The sequence below is a fragment of the Nestor notabilis genome, unplaced genomic scaffold (assembly GCF_000696875.1).
Source record: "Nestor notabilis isolate BGI_N333 unplaced genomic scaffold, ASM69687v1 scaffold16190, whole genome shotgun sequence".
Classification (NCBI taxonomy): Eukaryota; Metazoa; Chordata; class Aves; order Psittaciformes; family Psittacidae; genus Nestor; species Nestor notabilis.
In genome coordinates, this window is record NW_009909845.1 from 24,939 (window position 1) to 44,492 (window position 19,554).

Below are 19,554 nucleotides of genomic sequence, written 5' to 3' on the forward strand. Positions count from 1 at the left end.
GCGCTGGTCTCCTGGGTGAATGCTCTGTCACCTGGTTGGCAGTTGGTCGTTCAGAGAACATCCATCAAGGGCTCAAGAAACCCTTCCTGCTGCCCAGTGGTGATCACGAGGACCTCGACTGTCCAACCGTTGGGTATGCGGTGGGTGCTGGGACTTGTTCTGCAGACTGCAGCGCACTGTGGCAGGGCTGCCCACACCTTCCGAAACAGCTAACTCGTTTCACTGCTGAAGTCTAACCCCAGCAGTGCAAAGCACCCTGTGGACAGGTTTACCAAGTGAGCAAAGGAAATGAGTCCTTCCTGAGCTCAGCTGTTGTGGATGGACTGTCTCTTGTCCCTGAGCTCGTTCAGTATGAACAGGCGCCACCTTCCACTGGGCTGGAGCTTGCAGAACAGCCAGGTGGGTTTCTCTTACCCTCCCTGGCTCCTTTGGATCATACATTTAGATTTGAAACTGAGGAGCCTTTCCTGTGTACCTGGACAGCTGGTACCATCCTGCAGAAACATGCAGGCAGCTCAGCTTTTGACAACCAAAAAAACCCCTCCGTGTTACTTAAAAGCCTAAGTGCCTGCCTGTAGTCTGGATGATAGCTTTATTCTTGGAGTAAATATCAAGAAGATAAAGATGGGCCTTTGTTTGCAGGTGGAATGTTATCCCTCCTGGTCTGAAACAAAGGGCATCCCCTGCACTGGCAGGCTTGGAGAGCCACATGGCTCAGGCAGGGCTGGCTTTGGTGGATGCTGAGCCATGCAAGGTGCCGAGCCTCCAGGCAGGTGTTGTGCAGTTGAGGGAACACTCTGTCAATAGGCAGGAGGACAGCACAATTATATTTTGTCCTCAACTATCGACACAGTGTCTCCTAAATGCCTCCTCTCTCTGTGTTATCTTCACAGGTCACCTTGGTATTCAGATGGTCTGCGACCGAGGAAGCATGAAGGGAGGAGGCTAAGTGCCAGTGGCGGAAGTCACACTCTGAAGGTGATCTGCTGTGACCCAAAAGCTTTCTGACATTCTTTGCCTTGATTGTGATAGAGAGGAAGAAAGTCTTCTTCTTCACACAGTGTCTTAAAGTCCCAGCAAGCTTCTTCCCTCCAGCATGTAGAGTTTCCAGCTCTGTGAGGTTTCTTACCTGCTTCCCGTGTGGAAGTGGCTTCAGGCTTAGCCCTGGGGGTGGGTTTGGCTCCGGTGCTGGGGTGACATGCAGTAACAAGGTGACTGGGTGCAGGCCGAGTTGCAAATCCGTGCAATAGCCTCTCTCACTTAATTTTTGTCTTGGTGAGATTTGCCCTGGCTGGTTCTTTGAAGTTGCTTGGAAACACAGTGACAGAGGCTGTGATTTGTGTGGATTTGCTTGTTTGGTTAAGTCAGTGGTGGGTGTACTCAGTTCCTGTAATAAATACCAAGGTGCTATCATCTCTCAAGTAACTCTTTGTTCAAATGGTCATCTCTGCTGCTTATGAATCTGTTATATCCTGCCTTTAGCCATCTGTTTTGGAGGCAGGTTACTGTGGTGCGAGTCTGGAAATAGTAATGAGTGCCAAGCTGTACAGGGTCTGTTCGTTCTGCTTTCATGCCAGGTTGTGCTCTGAAGTGGTTTAGGTCTTACAGCATAGCATCTTTCTTCAGCAATGGACAGGCTGTGCTTCTGCTTTCCATACCCCTGACTGTAGACCAAATTCTGCCTGCCTAGCACTTGGACCCGGGGATTTTCATGGTTTATATGTGCTCCTCTGCTCTTTGCATGTGTGTAACTGTAGGATTACCTTCCCCATTTATCTGTAAGTCCACCCTCACTCTGTAACAAAGTGAAGGCAGCAATTAAAAATAAAAATGCAATCTGTATAACCACAAGAGGAGATAAGACCTCAATCAGGAGATATTAGAAGGCCCAGAATGCATAAAACCAAGAAGAGAAGTGAAAGATAGCAGGGAATATCCATGGCTTGCAGGGAAAGACAGTAAGAGGAATATTTTGAATGAAATGACAAAGTCAGCATCCGAGCAAGTTGCAGTACGAGCTGCAGAGTGTGTGGAAAGCCCTGTCAGTACTGGGAACCTCCTTCAGAACAACACACCAGCACTAGTTTGGCCATTGGAAGCACTGAGCACACAGGGTGGCCCAGTTTCTGTTGTTGGTCCTGACTTGTAACCTCTTTCCATTGTTCTAGCAAACGTTTCATTTGATACCAATCTCGGCTTCCCCTGAAGCGTTGCTGAACTGCACCATCCTGACCGCAGTGTGTGCAAGTGCTTCTGCCTTGCAACTTTCCTGCATTCTGTTCCAGTGGCATCTTGGGGCTAATTAAAACTTTCACATCAGTCCCTTAGGTTGTAGGTGCTATTTTAACTTTCCTCTTCTCTGGGAAGACTGTGACAGACTTTGAACTCTTAAGTTGGACGAGAGAGTTGAGCTGACTGCTGTCCTGCAGCAAGGGCAGGGCAGGCTGTGACCTGGGATACGAGTGCTCTTCACTTGTGAAGAGAGAATGAATCTTTCATAACTCAAATCAGGCATGATGTGAAATTTGTAGCTTATGACCACAATACTATAATCCCTGTTCTACAACTATCAGATTCTGTGTGTCTTTGTGACTCATCAGATACATTCATTGTCATTTTCTTTAGATACTACCCTGTCTCGCCCTTTTTTCCTTTAAAAAAATCAGTGTCATGTCCTTGTTTTACTGCTCATGATCAGGTCTATAAAACTCTTCCTGCTCTCATCTGGAAGTGAGGAGTTTATGGGTTGTTATTTCTGGAAATCCAGAGCTGCTGTTGATTTGAGTATCTCTGTTTGCTGTGTCAGAGAAGCAGAACTGCCCCGAATTGGCAGTCAGTCCCTTTTGCGCTCTGCCTTTCCAGCAACCAGTTTGAATCTGTGACACACAGTGACTTTTTGGGTCCCTCCCAGATGATCCCCTCTAACAGCAGCTGTGCCTCTCTGCATTGCATATCGCTGTACTTCTCACTCTGTTTAAAGGCAATAATGCTCCTTGGAATCCTCCTTGCAATCGTGGTGTGAATTCGCTTCTGGCTGCCTCTCGCAATGCAGCGCTCTCTCCTGTGCTGGCACTGGTGGCTGTCTTCTGCAAACTACCGAAGAGCTGTCTGATGGAATTGCTCCACTGTCGATTAAACTGACCACCAAAGAGGCTTTTCTGATCCATGTACGGCAACAGAAGTGCATCTCTGAGTTGGTCAGTGCATGGCGTTCGTTAGCCTCTTGCAACGGGGAGGGAATGAACAGCACTGCTTTTGAGCTTCTGTAGCAACATGCTGTAGTTTCGTTTAGAAAGGTGATCCTTGTGTCAGTCTGTTGGCAGGGGAATCCTGTCACGTAGGACATACACGAGAGTTTTTTCAGTGTTACTTACAAACACATCCACTCAAAGCCGTGTGATTGGCAGCACGAAAGGATCATGCTGCTGTTTAATGAGACCTGTAGCGTGCAGTAAGACATTGCTTATTGCTTCCTTGCTTAGGTCCCAGTCCAGACTTACCTTTCCTTAATTCCTATCTTCAAGCATGTTTAGTGTGTGATGTCCTGGCTCATGGCAGGGGGGTTGGAACTAGATGATCTTAAGGTCCTTTCCAACCCTAACTATTCTATGGTTCTATGTTAATGAAAAGCATGCTGCTTTTCAAATTTCATTTATTCAAGAACTGTAACTGGCACCAAGTGCCGTTTTCGGCAGCCAGAGCAGGTTACCAGTTTCTTACTCCTTTAATTCATTAAAGCAGGAGCTGGACACTGCTCCCACATCCCATCTGAGCAAACCAGAACCCCGTCTTTCTTTGCAGAAGATCTGTCTGGGACCTCTTTCCCCATTCCCATCCTTTCCTCCGCAGCATATCCCGCTGTACCAACTCAATCCTACCTCCACAGAGCTTTCCAACCTTAATCAGTACTGCCAGCTAGCCTGCTGCTTGCTGGAGGAGATGCCTTGGCACAGCCCATGTGCTTCTCACCACAGTAAGTTGCCTGTTGCTGTATTAGCAAGCAATGTCTGTGGCTGCTAGCAAGAATAATACTAGTACATCTGTAGGTATAACAGCATTTAGGGATGGTGTTAAGTAAAAAGAATGCTGAGGACTTGACCCCCACTCTATGAATTTCAGGGAAGGGGGTGGTTACTGAGAATTAGCTCTGGCTGTGGCCTGTGATGTCTGTTTGCAGTTGCAGTATCCTAGATGTGCTCCAAAAGTGCATCTTCAAGTTTAGCTTTGTCCAAAAAGAATGCATTTCATGAACTCCAGTGTGAATCAAAGCACAGCAATTGCAAATGATGGAGCATCTCTTTAAAAGCACTCTGCTGAGCTGAACTGAAACACCAGTGCAGGTGCACCCATACTGCCTGGCTAACAAGGGGTCCGACCCTGCTGCTCCTGTGACAGGCAGTGTCTGCAGACCTTTGGTGGACACCATTTGGGGAAGGTTCAGAGATCACCAGCAGGAGCAATATCACAATTTAGGCATTTTATTTAGAACTTTGTGGTCTGCTAAGATACTGGGCACTGAACAGCTAAGAATGGAGGGGGATGAGAGCTACACAGTATTGAAACAATAATCCATGCAAATGATCAAATCACGTTTGATTACATCAGGCATAAAACTTGGTAAAATCCCTCGCTTCCAGTAGCCTTCTGCTTAGTGCCATATTAACTTGTGGCCTTCTCTGAGAAGCAACAAGAAACCTGTGACACTCTTAATGAGATTCGGTCCAGATTTTATCACTAACTTGATGAAATCATCCTGTGACTGAGTGGGTTTCAAAGCAGAGCTCTGCTCCAAGTCACTTGTGTTTTTATACTTGTCAGATCTCAAAGCTGAGCTGGGTAAGGATCGAAGGGCAACATGTGAGTCAGAGCATGGTCCTATATCACAGCTGTTCATCAGTTCCTGTGGTGGTCTGAAAGCAAAGATTAGTGACCAAAATGTGGTCAAGGAGTTGCTTTCTTATTTCTGAATTCCCGTGTAGTCCCCCTTAGATGGTGGCATTGGTTTCGCACCCTACCTTTTTTCTGATTTTGCTTTGGTTTTTGTTTTGGGGAGGTTTTTGGTTGTTTGGGGTTTTTTGTGTGTGTTTTGGTCGTTGGGGTTTTTTTTAATGGTCTACTAAAGGTTTCTATTCAATGGTTATTTATTACCTCTCAGTTGGGAACATGGTTGGTGTGGCTGCTCCTTCCTTTTAGCACCAGCCTCCTTGGGAAGACCTACAGAAACATACTGGCTCTTCTTCAGTTCTTATTGCTCGTCTGTTTTGGGACATATTTCACGTGTGGATGCATCTTGTTCTGCTCCCCATTTCTAGGGAATGAGCTCTGCATAAGGAGTGTGTAAATTCCTCACAATGCTCTTCATCCATCCTGTTGCCTTTTAAAATCTACAAGGGGAGCACAGAAAATCCAGATGTTTCCACTTTGCTAAACGTTTTTCTTTTCATTTCTAGGTCCTCCTGTTGAGCCCCTGGAGCCAACCAGGCCTTTACCAACTCTTCCTGTTCGCAGAATTCACTCCACTTCGGAAAGGAAACACGAGAGACAGCCAAGACCTCCTAGTCCTCCTCTGGGTGATAGGCCATCTCCTCCTGGCTCGAAACCAAACATCTGTGATGGCAACTTTAACACCGTGGCTCTCTTTAGAGGAGAAATGTTTGTTTTCAAGGTACTAAGAATTCCTGCTTGCCCTCGAGTCTGTCTTTAGATTTATTGCTGGAAAATATTAATAGAAATATAACGTAGTAAGATTTGAAATGCCTGTGAAAATGGCTCTGTTCCTCTGAGGCTGCTGAAAGAGCAATATTAAAAGGACATGTAAACAGATTGGCTCTGTAACATTTGGAAACAGTGCCTGATGGGATTCCCAAAATGCCCAGGCAGCCTGTGCACCAAAATGTGAACTGGATGCACTGGCAGAGAATTCGGACACTGTCAAGCTCAGAGAGAAGCCACCTGTAAAGCCAGAAAGCAATAGCAGTATCTAACCAGAGATTAAGCCTCATTGCCTCCAGAGATGGCCTGTGTGGAACCTGGGGCTTCAGGGAGCGCTCAGCTTACCTGGGGAGTTTGAGTCAACCTTGCTTGTAATCTAAGGCCAGGGAGGAAGGAAAGGTTTTGCTCAATAACCCACATTAGAGTGCCTTGAACATGGAAATATCTGTGGCTTTTGCTCTGCCCAGTGGTGTGAATGGGCATGTTGAAGGTCATTAAATGGACAGACCACATGAGTTGGAGAAAAAGCATGAACTGAAAATAGTTGAAGGCTGGGACAGTATCTGGGAGAAGCCTCACAGGCCCTGTACTGCTCTTACTCATCCCTGAGCTTCCATTATGGCTTTAACTAACGATCTCAAAGGGTTATTTAATAACTCCTTTGTGCCTTTGGACATTGGGTGCTTCCCACAGTCCCGGGTAGTGTTATGGCTGTGTGGCTCTCCTGGGGTCTGATAGCTGAGCACCAGTGGTACCAGGACACATGTGGCACCTCAGTGACGAGACCTGCAGAGAGGTCACTCACAGATGAGTTCATAACACTTGTAACTGTGGACTTGCTTCCCCCTGCTCCTTGGTCCTCTCCTTCTTTCCACCCTTTTTCACAGCACCAGCAACCAGCTTCTCACCCCTTTGGCTGCCATCTTCCCTATGGAGCGCTTCCCTCTCTGGAGACAGTGTTGGGCTGGGTTGGAGCTGTCACCTGAACCAGGACTTCTGTCTTTAATGGTTATGGGGCCTAGGCAGGGATTAGCAATGCTTGATGCTGGACGCCCAGCCTGGTTTGACTGCAAGATAAAAACACTCAGTCTGAAGAGGCTTCTGGTTTTCTCAGGATCGCTGGTTCTGGCGGCTGCGCAACAACCGGGTGCAGGAGGGTTATCCCATGCAGATCGAGCAGTTCTGGAAGGGCCTCCCCGCAAAGATTGATGCAGCCTATGAGCGCTCTGATGGCAAATTCGTGTTCTTCAAAGGTACAGTACATTTCAGTACCAGCCTCCCTCATCTGCCTCACATCACACCCTTACGGCGTGAAGATGGGGAAAACAGGTACGGCGCATCCTTGTCCTTCTCCATGAGGACACTTCAAGCAGCCACTAATCCTTAAAATATGGTTTAGCGTGGGCTGGCCTTGCCAGGACAATCTCTGTATAAAGCTAATGTTGATTAATGGAAGTTGGCTTCCATATGATAGCAAGAAATAGCTCCTGTTTCCCAGGGAGTGGTAGGCAGGAGGATAGGCAGGAGTCTTCTGCCTATTTCCTTGAATATGTTTTGGCAAGATGTTAGGGCCTCTCCAGGTATAGGGCATTCCCAAACCACATTTCTGGACAATTGTCTCCTAAAGAGACAAAATGATCAACCTTATGCTGGGGCTCACATTAGCTCCTTGCATTGTGACAGTGTCTGAACTGGTTCTGTTGAACTTGAGTGCAAGTTGTAAGCACGGAGGAGTGGCTGGAAAGCATCAGCATGCCCCGTATGAAACCACAGTACCTTGTCTTCCCCATTTATGTCTGCAGCTTCAATCCCCCAGCTCAATAAACTGCATTAAAACTTGAGATGGCTCAGAGAAAGGCAACAGAAATGATCAAAAAGTGTGGGTTGACATCCTGCAAGGACCCCCTCAGCCTCTATGAGGAATGACAAAGACAGGGTTTGAGGGAACTCTCTGAAATGATGACTGCTCTAGAGAAGGTAAATGGGAAAGGGTTGTTTAACATCCTTTCCTAAACAAGGATGAGCTGAGAAGCAGCAAATGGAATCAGGAGGTTTCAGGTTCGAGATGAAGAGGAGGAGCAGGTTTTTCACATAATACACTTAAGCCTGGAAGTCCTCCACTCGCTGTGGTTCATGTGGCTGTGCTACATTCAGCTCATTCAACTACTAATTAGGGAAATCTGTTTGTTGTTTGTGTCCCCATTCACCTCCAGGAGATAAATACTGGGTCTTTAAAGAAGTGACAGCAGAGCCGGGCTACCCGCACAGTCTGGTGGAGCTGGGGAGCTGCCTGCCCCGGGAGGGCATCGACACGGCCCTGCGCTGGGAGCCCGTCGGCAAAACCTACTTCTTCAAAGGAGACAGGTACTGGAGGTACAACGAGGACAAGAGAGCAACGGACCCAGGATACCCAAAGCCCATCACTGTGTGGAGAGGAATCCCTCAGGCTCCACAGGGAGCTTTTATCAGCAAAGAAGGCTGTATGTATCTGCAGTCATTACCCCTGTTAGATCCAGGACAGCTTGTCTACCCTGGGAGCTGGGTGGCTGGATTTGGGGTGTGTGAAATAGGAATCAGGTCTCAGATGTTCTAGGGTCACGCTGGCGCCTGCAGGCACTGGCAGTCTGAGAGCCTTCCTGACCCTCACCCTAACCCATGTACCTCCTGAACTGCAAAACTGTGTTACCCTAATGCCATTTCTGGGGCTGGGAAGGGGAATTGTTCCAGTTTTGCAGCCACAACAGCCCCTGCCTGAGTCTTCCTGGGCCATGATTACAATGGTGCTGTATTTTGCATTTTCCTCCTAGTTTCTTTCCTGTAGCTCAGTCACTGTCACAGGCTCCAACCTGCCTGATGTACTTTGCAGCCATTCTCTGAGCAGGGGTTGGACCTCCAGAGGCTCCTTCCAGCACCTTTCTTTCTCTGAAGATTTCTTCCTCCTCTTCCAGCTGGGGAAAGAACTTACAGAAGGGGCTTGTGCCATTGAGTCTGTGTTTAAATTTGGGGCTGTGGTGAGAGATGACGGCTGTGGGGCTGGGCTGGAGGAGTGCAGTGAGAGCAGAGCTGGAGAATGGATGCAGAGACCCAACACTTCGACCACTGTCCCATTTGCCTTTTTCTTTTCCTAATCACTTGAGAGGGATTAGAAAAGGAGACATCTGGGTACTTCAGACAAGACGTAGCATAAACCATCAGCCTTTTAACAGCAGTAGCACAAGACTGCTCCTTAAGAAATGCAAATCTTCTGGATCCTGTGGCCAAAAGGACACACCTTAATCAGTCTTATTTCATATTTACAGATGTTTTAGTGAAACATAACTCAGTGCAGAACATACTTCAAAGTTAGTTGGTGTGGTGAGAAATCCTCTTTGTTTTGTCTCCTAGTTTATACCTACTTCTACAAAGGGAAGGAGTACTGGAAGTTCGATAACCAGCAGCTGACTGTGGAACCAGGCTACCCCAGGTCAATCCTCAAAGACTGGATGGGCTGTAACCAGAAGGATGTTGAACGAAGCAAAGACAGACGCCTCCCCCACGATGACGTGGACATTATGGTGACAATAAACGATGTGCCTAGCACTGTAAATGCAATCGCAGTCGTGATCCCTTGCATTTTGTCTCTGTGTATCCTTGTCTTGGTATACACGATCTTCCAGTTTAAAAACAAAGAGGTGCAGCAAAATGTTGTGTATTACAAAAGACCTGTCCAGGAATGGGTATGACACAGCCTGCTGCACGTTTCAGCTCATGGAACTGATGAGGACTATGGACAAAAAAAGAAAAAAAAAAGAAAAAAAAGAAGAAATAAATGCATTCAGAAGCCTACAAACAAAACTACTTCAGTGACAACAAGTTTTGGACAGCCTGGGACTGAAATAAGCAGGAAAACTGGAAAAACTACAGGCAGCCTTGCAGCGTGGAGCCTCTTTCCTTCTTACGGCCTCAGTCGCGTGTCAGTCTTGGTGTGCCATCCTCCACAGGCTCACTCTGCTAACATCAGAGTCTTCAAGACAGGTTTCAACTGACCTGGGAAACTTCCTTCAGTTCCCTGCACCAGTGCTCCCTGTTAAACCCAGCATTCTCCAGTGTAGCTAAACCACCTCTGAACAGAACCATTTTTTTAATAGCTGTCTCATAAATGAATGAAGATCATGAATTCTATGAACAGGAACAATTCAGTATCGTAAGCAGAAGACATTCTGATGCTGAACCATTCTAAAAGATCTTAGTTTATTACAAAATCCAGGGAATGACCTGGATATGATTTTCCAATACCTGCTGGTCAGATGTTTTGTACATTCATAACTAAGCAACGCTGCCACTCAGCACAGTGCATGAGGAACCACTACGCACTCGAAGAGGTAAAGGAGTGCAGAGCAGAAGCTCAAGAAGCACCAAACCGGCCACCTGGCAACATCAAGCCCTAGACTGGGACAATCTGAAGACGAAGTAATTGGGTTTAAATCATGGGAATTCATGGTTTTGTTTTGGGAGCCATTCATGAAAGAAATATTTAAATGTCATATGCTGTTGTTTTAAGCTCCCATCAGCAAGAAACAATGAACCAACGGTTACAGATACACTGACAAACATGTATAGACATACCCTGCACTCTGCCCGTATTACAATGCTGGGAAAAGATGAATTGTTGTTATGTGGCATGTGTAACTAGATTGTGGAATTTGTATGTTGGGTTTCAGGAGAATGGAAATGTTTGTTTGGAGTGGGATGGTCATTATGTTTTGCTGAACTAGTCAAAATACAGTAAGAATTAGGCCTGTTTATAAAACTAAATCCAACCCCTGTAGATGTCACAAACATTGTATGCCTTCAGAACTTCTGGTTTTTGCTCACTTCTTCACAGGCAAGTGTTTGGCAAGGCCCAAAGGCAGCATGCCCTGCAGTAGAACGAGGTCAGCACTAGCCACATTTGACAGAGACATAAACCCCAGGTAAGAGCTAGATAAATACCTGAACTTTCAGCTAGTAAGTTCTCACAAGTCTCTTCTACAACTGTAGCTTCTGCTTATCCCTCTTACAGTTGTGACTGGTTTAGGATGTTGTGTCCTAGCCACAAACTTAGTCTGTTTTGTTGTTGATGCTGATACTTCTACCATGTTAAAGAAGAGGGGAGGAAGAGTTTCTTGCAGTGTGATGTACTGGGGAAGCCCAGCTCTGCACAGAAGTGCCGTTCCTCTAAGGACAGGAACTGCTTTTCACGCTCACTGGAAGGTGATGAGCATGAGCCCTCTGCCTACAACTGAATGTATTCAGTGCAAGAAGTGCAACGCACAGAATGTCCAGTTAGTGTAGCAAAGGTGCAGCTTTAGAATAGCAGCTGTGAAAAACACCCCAGGAATGACAAACATGCTAAAAACATTCCTAATTCCAGTGATGAGGAATGAAGAAGCAGAAAAATCATTAGCATTCTGAATTTCCACCTAGTGTTCAACTGTTGCTATTGGTGAAGCAGGATAGACAAATAGACACTTCTAGTGAAGCCCACTAGGACTGCATAACGTGGTTTCAAACTGTATTTTGTCCTTCATAACTTGATTTCCATAGCCAAGCTGTTTATTGTGTTTAAACATTAAAAACTAATATTACAAGCATATTACAAACTAAGTGAGGAGCTATAGATGCAAAACTTTGAATTTTAGTGGAAAAAAAAAAGTGATAATGTCTCATGATGGGTGAAGGAGTGCAAAGGACCAAATGAAATCGGAGCTACTAATTAGACACCCCCCACACGTGCTACTCCGTCGTTGCTATGTGTACTATGTATGTGGTAGAATGCACACTCTGAATGCCACAGCCACATGGCACATCCAACTCATCTGTACGCTGCCATCTCTTCTGGGACTGTGACAGCCCAAACCTTTGAGCAACTTCCAACAGCCATCATTAAAAAACAAAAATAATTACAACCTAGAGAAACGTCTGGTTTGGTTTGTATCGGGGTTTCCTCCTCCCCAAAAGTAGGGTTTTTGGTCAGTAACAAGTTGTACATACAGCACGACACCTGGGGCTGCAGCAAGTGGAGCTGTTTCCTGTGTGCTGCTCTGCAGACCAGGCCCCCCGCTGCAGAAGGCAAGCTGCCTGCCCTACGCTGCCAAACTCAGCCCGCCGTGAGGAACTGCTGCTCCAAAGAACTGGACTAGCAGCTTGGTGCCTTTTCTAACTGGTTCATGACTGGCTCCTGCTGTAATGCCACACTATTTAAGTGTTTAAGGGGCTGAGGAACAGCCCTGTACAGTTAGAAGCGTTGGGAGGCTGGGGCAGGCAGGTGAGCAGTTGACCCACTTTACACTGTGTTCACACTGCTATCATCATCTCACTTTTAACAGCAGCCCCTTGGCAGTCCAGGGATGACCTGGCTCCAGGCCCAAACATCAATATTCATGTAAAGGATATTTCCTTAATATTCCCACCCCTGAGCTCTTTGCTAGGATCCTGGTTCATGCTACAGAAACACAGCACGTATCAGCAGAGGATTGGCTGGGTCTGCTTCCCATCAGCACCTCCATGGACAGGAGCCCATGTTCCAGTTCCTGTGCAGAACCACAGCTCCAGGACATATTGCCACCGCAGGGGAGCAGGGCACAGCACTGCTTAGTCAACTCCAACCCAGCAGCAAGAGGCTCTTGTCTCTGTGCTCCTGGCAGGGACACAGCACCCTGCAGCACAGGCCACTTGTGCAGCCACAGGGGTGTCCTGGCACACACTTACTCTGAGTGCAGCAGTTGCAGCCCCTACAGTGAGCAGCCCACAACATACACTACCCTGCACTCAACATTCTATCCCTCTGCCCCCATTTTTGACTACTTCAAATAATTGCATCACCAGTAAAATAGGCTCATTTTCCAGGTAAATTAGAAACACGCTGGGAAACACAATCCCTACAGTCAGAACAGAGATGGTTCTCCACTGTGAGAGGAAGTAGTTGTTCCTAACTTACAATTAGTCATTAAACCTGAAGGGTATTTCCCATCTCACACCATGAGGACTCGGGTTCATAAAAGCCTGTGTGAAGGATCCTCACAAACACTTTTAAGTATTAAGCACACAATGGCAGTAAAAGCTACACACCCTGTGACTTCCCCACTGAATCTGGAGTGGTGATACATTCATTCCTCCCTCAAAACCTCTGCACAACTCTTCTCCATCCTGTCACATTCATGCCAGGGCTTGATTCCAGCGCTTCTCATAGTACCAGACTTACCTGTCTAGCCCAGCTGTAGTTCCTCAGCCGATTCCTGCAACCCTCTGTAATACCTGAGATCACAGGTTGGCTGCCACAGCCCGATAGCAAAGCTGGTAGATACCTGTGGAATGTAACCCACAGCCTCTTAGCTCAGCAATCTCCTTTGGGAGACCCATGGTAGCGATTCCCAGCACTGCAGACAAACAACTTGGTTTTATTAACCATTCCTTAACACTCTCTTTTGGCATCTCCACTGGGGAGTGCCGACTGAGGTAAAGCACATACAAAGGTGGTGCACAGTGCTCCAAGTGCCTCAGGCTGTGCCACACCAAGGGCCTGCCTCGTGTAACTGCTGTTCCATCACCTCCACCCGAGCTGTCATTCCTCTCTGTTTCACACTGTTCTCATCCCCATGGCTCTCTACTGGCCAGTCTGACACTGCAAGGCAGGTTCCCATGGGAATGACAATCATCTCACTCCTTTGCCCGGACTTCTTTGGGAGTTTTAGCTTACAGAATTCACTCTAAATACCAAGATATGCTAAGAGGAGACCTGGAGCTAGCGCCAAGAAAGGTGGTCATAAAAACCAGTTGCTAACTGTAGCAGCAAGGAGCTATGAGCTGCGTACAGGCTTCCCCAGTGGCAGAAGGAAGGGGAGCTCTCTGGAAATGGCATCCCTAGCTCAGTTACCATCCAAGACAGGACTGCTATGACCAGAGAAGATCCTGCAGAAATCTTTATTTAAGGACCAACCTTTAATCAACAAGACTTACAAAACCATCCCTAAACATCCAGCCAAAATGAACAAAATAAACAAAAATGAAAGTTTACTAAATCTTCTACAAAACCCGAAGCACTGAACAAAAAACTCTGCCCACACCGCCTTCAGACCAGCACTCCTCAAGAGAACCCACCTGAGAGTAACCATACGCTCACGATGGGAAATGGTGGTATTTCTGTGCTTCCAGTGCACCTCTAACAGCCAAGCAGAAGCAACCGAGACATGAGTGACCAACAGCTCTGTTTAGAAGCAAATGACTATCTCCTACCCGAAACTAGTACTTACAGCTCCTTTTTGTCATCATCACACCCCTACGAGGGCAGAGCTCTCCATCAGCAAGCTCCCAAATCTGCTACATCTGTCTGAATGGTGTAACTGGTCAGAGCCGTGTTACTTAACCTTTGTCTCAAGATAACTCTTGAGAGAGAGCCAAGATACTCTTGTGATAACTCAAGATGGGGTGGTTTTGATTTGATGATTCCTACGTTTCCCAGCATAGGTGGCTAACTCCTGTAGAACAAACTGGAGCCCACTGGCTATCATGCTTGTATGAGCTCTCTTGCAGGTACCTCAGCAGCAGCACATGTACCACCACTGTTCCAGAGGCACTCACACACTGCTGCTGTTAGAAACCCCTGGACTGACCCTGAGAAACTCCAGTTTTAGTGCCAGTTGATCTCTTCAACATCACCAGCCATGTGGGAATAGCTGCAGGTCAGAGCAAGAGACCAGGGGATGACTTTGGACTATTTTGTGGCACATAAATTACTGTATTCTTGGCACTGGACATATAAGGGGCTTTTAAGTCTATGTACAGCAAAACTACCGCTTTTTGGCAAGAGTGTGGAAAGAGAGGACAGTGCCGTATGTGTGCTGAAATACTCTGCTGTGCAGCACAACACTAATGTGGGATTATTTAAAGGCAAAACAATCTCTAGTGACCAGTATCCAAGAGCCACAGGAGTAAATATAGTGGGCTCATGTGAAGGGCACAGTGAGCATCACAACACGAGAAAGCACAGTTGAAGAACTGGAAAATGCCAGCAAAGGGATAGAGAGCATTCCTTATTCATTACTTATGCATGTTATTTGTCAGGTTTTGTAGTAACACTTAGTTTACAAAAGACTACAAAAGATGGAGTTTGTAGCCTCTTCCTTGGGCCAGGCCTGCAGAAACAACATCAGAAGGCCTGGATGTTTGTAATCCAAAGTGGAGCTCGACACTTCACTCCTTAGGAGCTTTCTGGGAAGTTGGAACTGACATTGCTCATGTCAAGCTAGAAAGAGAAAACAGAAAGGAGATTTACTAGGTAAGTGCCAGAGACATTTCAAAACACTAGTACAATCAGTTCTCTAATTACAAAGGCCCAGTACAAATTTCCCTTCCTAGAACACAAAAGAAGGAAGCAGACCTAGTGCTGCTCACAGCCAGCCCCAAGAACAGACTTGTCAAGCTGGCAAAGGCAAGATGTACATTCAGGCTGGTCTAAGTAGTCATCAAAAGCTCAGAGCAAGTTTAATTATGGCTCTGTTACACTCAGAGACATCCAGCCTTCATGCAGCAGCAAAGGGGCAGCAAAGAACTCTCTCAAGGGATTCTTCATTCGAGGAATTCCTTATTCCTTCCTTATGCCATAAACCATTCCCACACATTTTTATGATAACTGAGAACTCAGCCACTATGTTACAATAGCCCAGGTAGTTCAAGAACACACTCCAGCACTACAGCAATGTTTCCAAGAGTTGTAATCAGAGGAAAGCCCAAAAGAAGCGTGCAGAGAACATTCATCTATACATATGCCTAAACCTTGTCAAAGAATCTGCACACATTAATGAACAGGGAAGGTCCTACATCACCACCACTGCAGGAAGGAAATAAGAAAACCTGCCTCCATTAAAAGGTAACTTGGATAAAGCCTTTGATAAAAAGGCTTAAAAAAAAATAATAATTAGGGCAGCAGCCTTAAATCAAAAAGATTCAAAGCAGCAGCAGACTAACTCCAGTGTTTCGGGCTCCAGAAATGATTGTAGCAGGCATTTGTAGCAAATATTATGGGTTATAACAATCAAAAGTCAAGATGTCAGGCAAAGTCACTGGCATTTTAACTTTTAAAACAAGATTTGTTTTAAAAAAATCCATTCATGTCATAGTCTGAAAAGCTAGAAAATACCAGGAGGTATCTGGAAGTTGGAATGGATATTATTCACACAAGCAGTATTCCAACTGCAATAAACCCCTTTACACTTTCCATACAGGACTAAGCAAGCTCAGCAGCTACAAGGAAACAAACCCTTCTGCAATGAGGTAACTCTTGGCAGTAACCCCAAGAATGTGAAGAGGAAGTAAAACAATAAAATAAAAACAATAAAAAAGAAGCAAAAAAGAAGATAAATCAGTTATGAAACCAGCTAGTTTTATAGTAAAATCTTGCCTGTTTTGATCATGGTTATAAACAGACCTGGGTCTTGCTCACCTGTCAATCAAGGAATCTCTCATGTTGGTAGCAATGGTACTTGGCTGAGCTTCATTCAGCCTGAAGATACTCTCAATGACGGAGAGCTCGGTGCTGGTTGTATCCAGCCCACAGAAGGCACACCAGTCATTGACAACCATCCCTGCTGCAATGACCTCGCTGCCACGATTCACTGTTCCAGCCTGGCAGAACAAAGCACAAGTGTTACCAGGGCGTGTTGACAGCGGCACATTCCCTTACACATCCTTGTTACAAGTCTTCAACATGCTCCTGAAAGATTAAAGCTTCTGCCATAAACAATGCGAGAAAGATTTCAGATAAAAAGGGACAGCCTCTCCATATCTCTGGAGAGGAAATTGTGTGACATACAGTGAAATAAAATCTAACAAGAAGGAAGCATAAAGGCACAGGAATTGTGGAATTCACAAATCCAAGTGAGCAGGCAAAAGATTTTATTACTTAATGTTTTAAACGCTTCCTTTGGCCGAACCACACACATTCTGTATGAATCCATCAGCACAACCTGCATAATCCCAGCTGAGTGTTGTTTCAGAAGCAAACTAAAGGTGTTAAGCAGTTTATTCAGACTCAGAAAAGATAGAGAAAATGTCTCAGAAGACTTGCTCTGTTGAAGTTGTCTCCTCATCTCCCACTTGGAACAGCTCTGCAGACAAACAACAGCTGGGAGCCCACAAGATGTAGAAACATTACAAGTGAGAACTGGGCTGGAAGGGAATGGCAAGAGAAAACACAAACCCAAAATTCCTTACCACGAGTGGGACCTGGAGCAATGAAGACAGCTCATCCTGATCATCAATTGAAGTTTTCGGATGCACAATTCCTCCTTGGTTACTGAAAACACAGTAACTTCCTACCAGCACCTGATCTGCTACCGTTTGTCTAAAAACCTCAACCTTCAGTACATCTGCCAAGATCTCCTCCGTCTCCTGCAAACAGAAAGACAGGACAAAGTCTTCAGCAAAATGGTATTGTAGAATTTGAAGTCAAGCTATTCCCCAAACTGGCATCCTGCCCACGCTTTCGCAATCCTTCCCAATCCAATCATTACAAAACACTCAGCCTCCCCAAGCACTGGGACAAAGTTGTCTTGTCCTTCTGTGTAAGAACTTCCTTTCATTCCACAATTTCACTGGGAATTATTTTGATCCATCCCTCTCTGGCTATCTTCCCTTGCTTTTTACACTTAGTTAAAACACAGTATGTTGTAAAGACCATTATTTTCCCCCCACCTCCTCCTCTTTTTAACTTTGCACTTAGAACACCAAGTCCCATTTCTTTACCACCTTTAGCACAAACTGAAAGCACTGTAAGGACTTTCACTACCTGTAGCCACACAATACCCTTCTCTCTAATGTTATGAAGACATCAGTTCTCAAACATAAAGTAGCAGCAGCTTTTACTCCTCTGTCCTTACTTTAACCTTTCATACAAGAACCTTCCATTTTCCTTCCACCCCTCTGTAAACCTGCACACCACCACATCCACAGCCTCTTTCAACTATTACCAATTCCAGGGAGCTCAGAAGTAGCTTGTAACTACCACTGCAGTCCTGACTGAACTCTTCTTTATGCTTTCTTCATCACACACACCCCCCCAACCTCTTTTATTCATTCTATTTCACGTACACAAAGCAAACTGCACCTGACAACATGCTTCCACATCCCCCTTCTTCCCCCTTCTACAAAGGGCATTCACTGCAGCATGCTGAAAAAGAGGGCACACACTATGCTAGGGGCAGGGTCCACATCCACAAATCACAGAATCATAGAATGGTTTGGGTTGGAAAGGACTTTAAGATCATCCAGTTCCAACCCCCTGCCATGCGAACAGACCCCTCACACTAGATCAGGTTGCTCCAAACCCTGTCCAACCTGGAATACTACCAAGGATCGGGCATTTACCACTTCTTTGGGCAACTGTGCCAGCGCCTCAGCACCCTCACAGTAAAGAAGTTTCTTATATCTAACCTAAATCTCCCCTGTTTAAGTTTAAACCCATCACCCCTTGTCCTATCACTATAGTCCCTGATGAAGAGTCCCTCTCTTGCATCCTTGTAGGCCCCCTCCAGATACTGGAAGCTATCTTCCACTGTTCACTTTGGGGCTGAACAGACCCAAAGTTCTCAGCCTGTCTTCATATGGGAGGTGCTCCAGCCTCTGACCATCCTCATGGCCCTCCTCTGGGCTTGCCAACAGCTCCATGTCCTTCTTGTGCTGAGGACACCAGAACTGCACACAGTGCTCCAATAAAGATAAATATAAGAGGCAGATCAACCCAAACCAAGTCAGAAGTCCAAAGTCCAACTTTGAGACCTCTCTCTGGAGAAGAAAGGAAACATGACACAGCTTCCTCCGTGACACCAGCTGAGCTGTGAGCACAGTTCTTCTGATCCCCGTGCTACACACAGCAATCCTCAGCAGCTCCAAACCCAAACTGCAGCCTGGCAATCATTTCACATGCACCCACTACGAATTTAAAAGCATTTACCCTGTCAAGGTCTGGGTGAACAAGAGCTACATAGTCATTGCAGGTGGTGACATTGCCCAATGCTGAGAGACGCTCCTCCACTCGTTGGATTCGTACGGAATCTGGCAGGCTATTGCGGATGTGCTGCAGCTCCTGGTCTGTTGTGCTGCTTGGGACCAACAGTCCGTGCCTGTTTCCTAAAATGACACCAAAAAAAAAAAAGAAAGAGAAAAAAAGAATGTTCCCCAGGGCTCCTGCTTTCCTGACAGTCACATCATGGCTTGAACTGCCCTTGCTCCATCCACTCCTCCCAAGGCCAGAATTCAGGCCAAGAGAAATAACATTTCCCTTTAGAAAGAACAGCACCACTGCTAAGGGCAATCCAGGATGAAGCATAGACTTAGCTCATACAAATGGGTGAATGGCACCTTTAATCACTGCTCTTTTTCAACTGAAGCAAAGGAAGCCTGAGGTTCTCAATGAAACAATTTAAATGGAATTTGCCCTGTAGATGCCAAATGCCCCCCCAAATGTACAGATGCTGCTTGTCTGCATTTCTTCTCTGTGGCAAAGCAGCAAGATGGGATGGACAAACACATTCTTCCCACAGGAACAAAACTCAAGCAGGAAGCTTGTCTGACTGAATGGGGTCCTCCTGCCAGAGACAGCCAAAAGGCTTCTGACCTTCCCTTCTATTAACACCCCCCTGCTCCCCTGTCTCTGCCCCCGGCGCTGGCACTGCAGCATTAACCTTAAGAGACACAGAACTCCCAGTCACTGCAGAACTTACACGTGGTTTTCAACCATCTTCAAGCCCCGAGAGGTGAAACTCCCTTGTCACCAACAGAGTTCTTATTTTTCCATTTTCACTCCTCTTCCCACCCATGAAGCATTAA

At 46.1% G+C, this 19,554-nt stretch overlaps 2 protein-coding genes across 2 annotated transcripts in view; one reads left to right on the forward strand and one right to left on the reverse strand.

Annotated features, from left to right (window-relative positions):
• Positions 1-9,507, forward strand: part of MMP24 (matrix metallopeptidase 24 (membrane-inserted)) — a 32,868-nt gene extending 23,361 nt beyond the window's left edge. Inside the window, exons 5-8 of the mRNA XM_010023295.1 lie at positions 5,451-5,665; positions 6,827-6,965; positions 7,926-8,192; positions 9,097-9,507. Coding sequence (XP_010021597.1) covers positions 5,451-5,665; positions 6,827-6,965; positions 7,926-8,192; positions 9,097-9,434 — 959 coding nt within the window. The 3' untranslated portion in view covers positions 9,435-9,507. The remainder of the gene's footprint in view (positions 1-5,450; positions 5,666-6,826; positions 6,966-7,925; positions 8,193-9,096) is intronic.
• Positions 9,508-14,897: 5,390 nt separating this feature from the next.
• On the reverse strand, positions 14,898-18,855 carry EIF6 (eukaryotic translation initiation factor 6; the record flags this gene model as incomplete). Its single annotated transcript, XM_010023305.1, has 4 exons — positions 14,898-14,974; positions 16,172-16,353; positions 16,942-17,118; positions 18,680-18,855. Coding segments are annotated over 4 exons (545 nt in total), but the record flags the coding sequence as incomplete, so codon positions are not given.
• Positions 18,856-19,554: the final 699 nt, after the last annotated feature.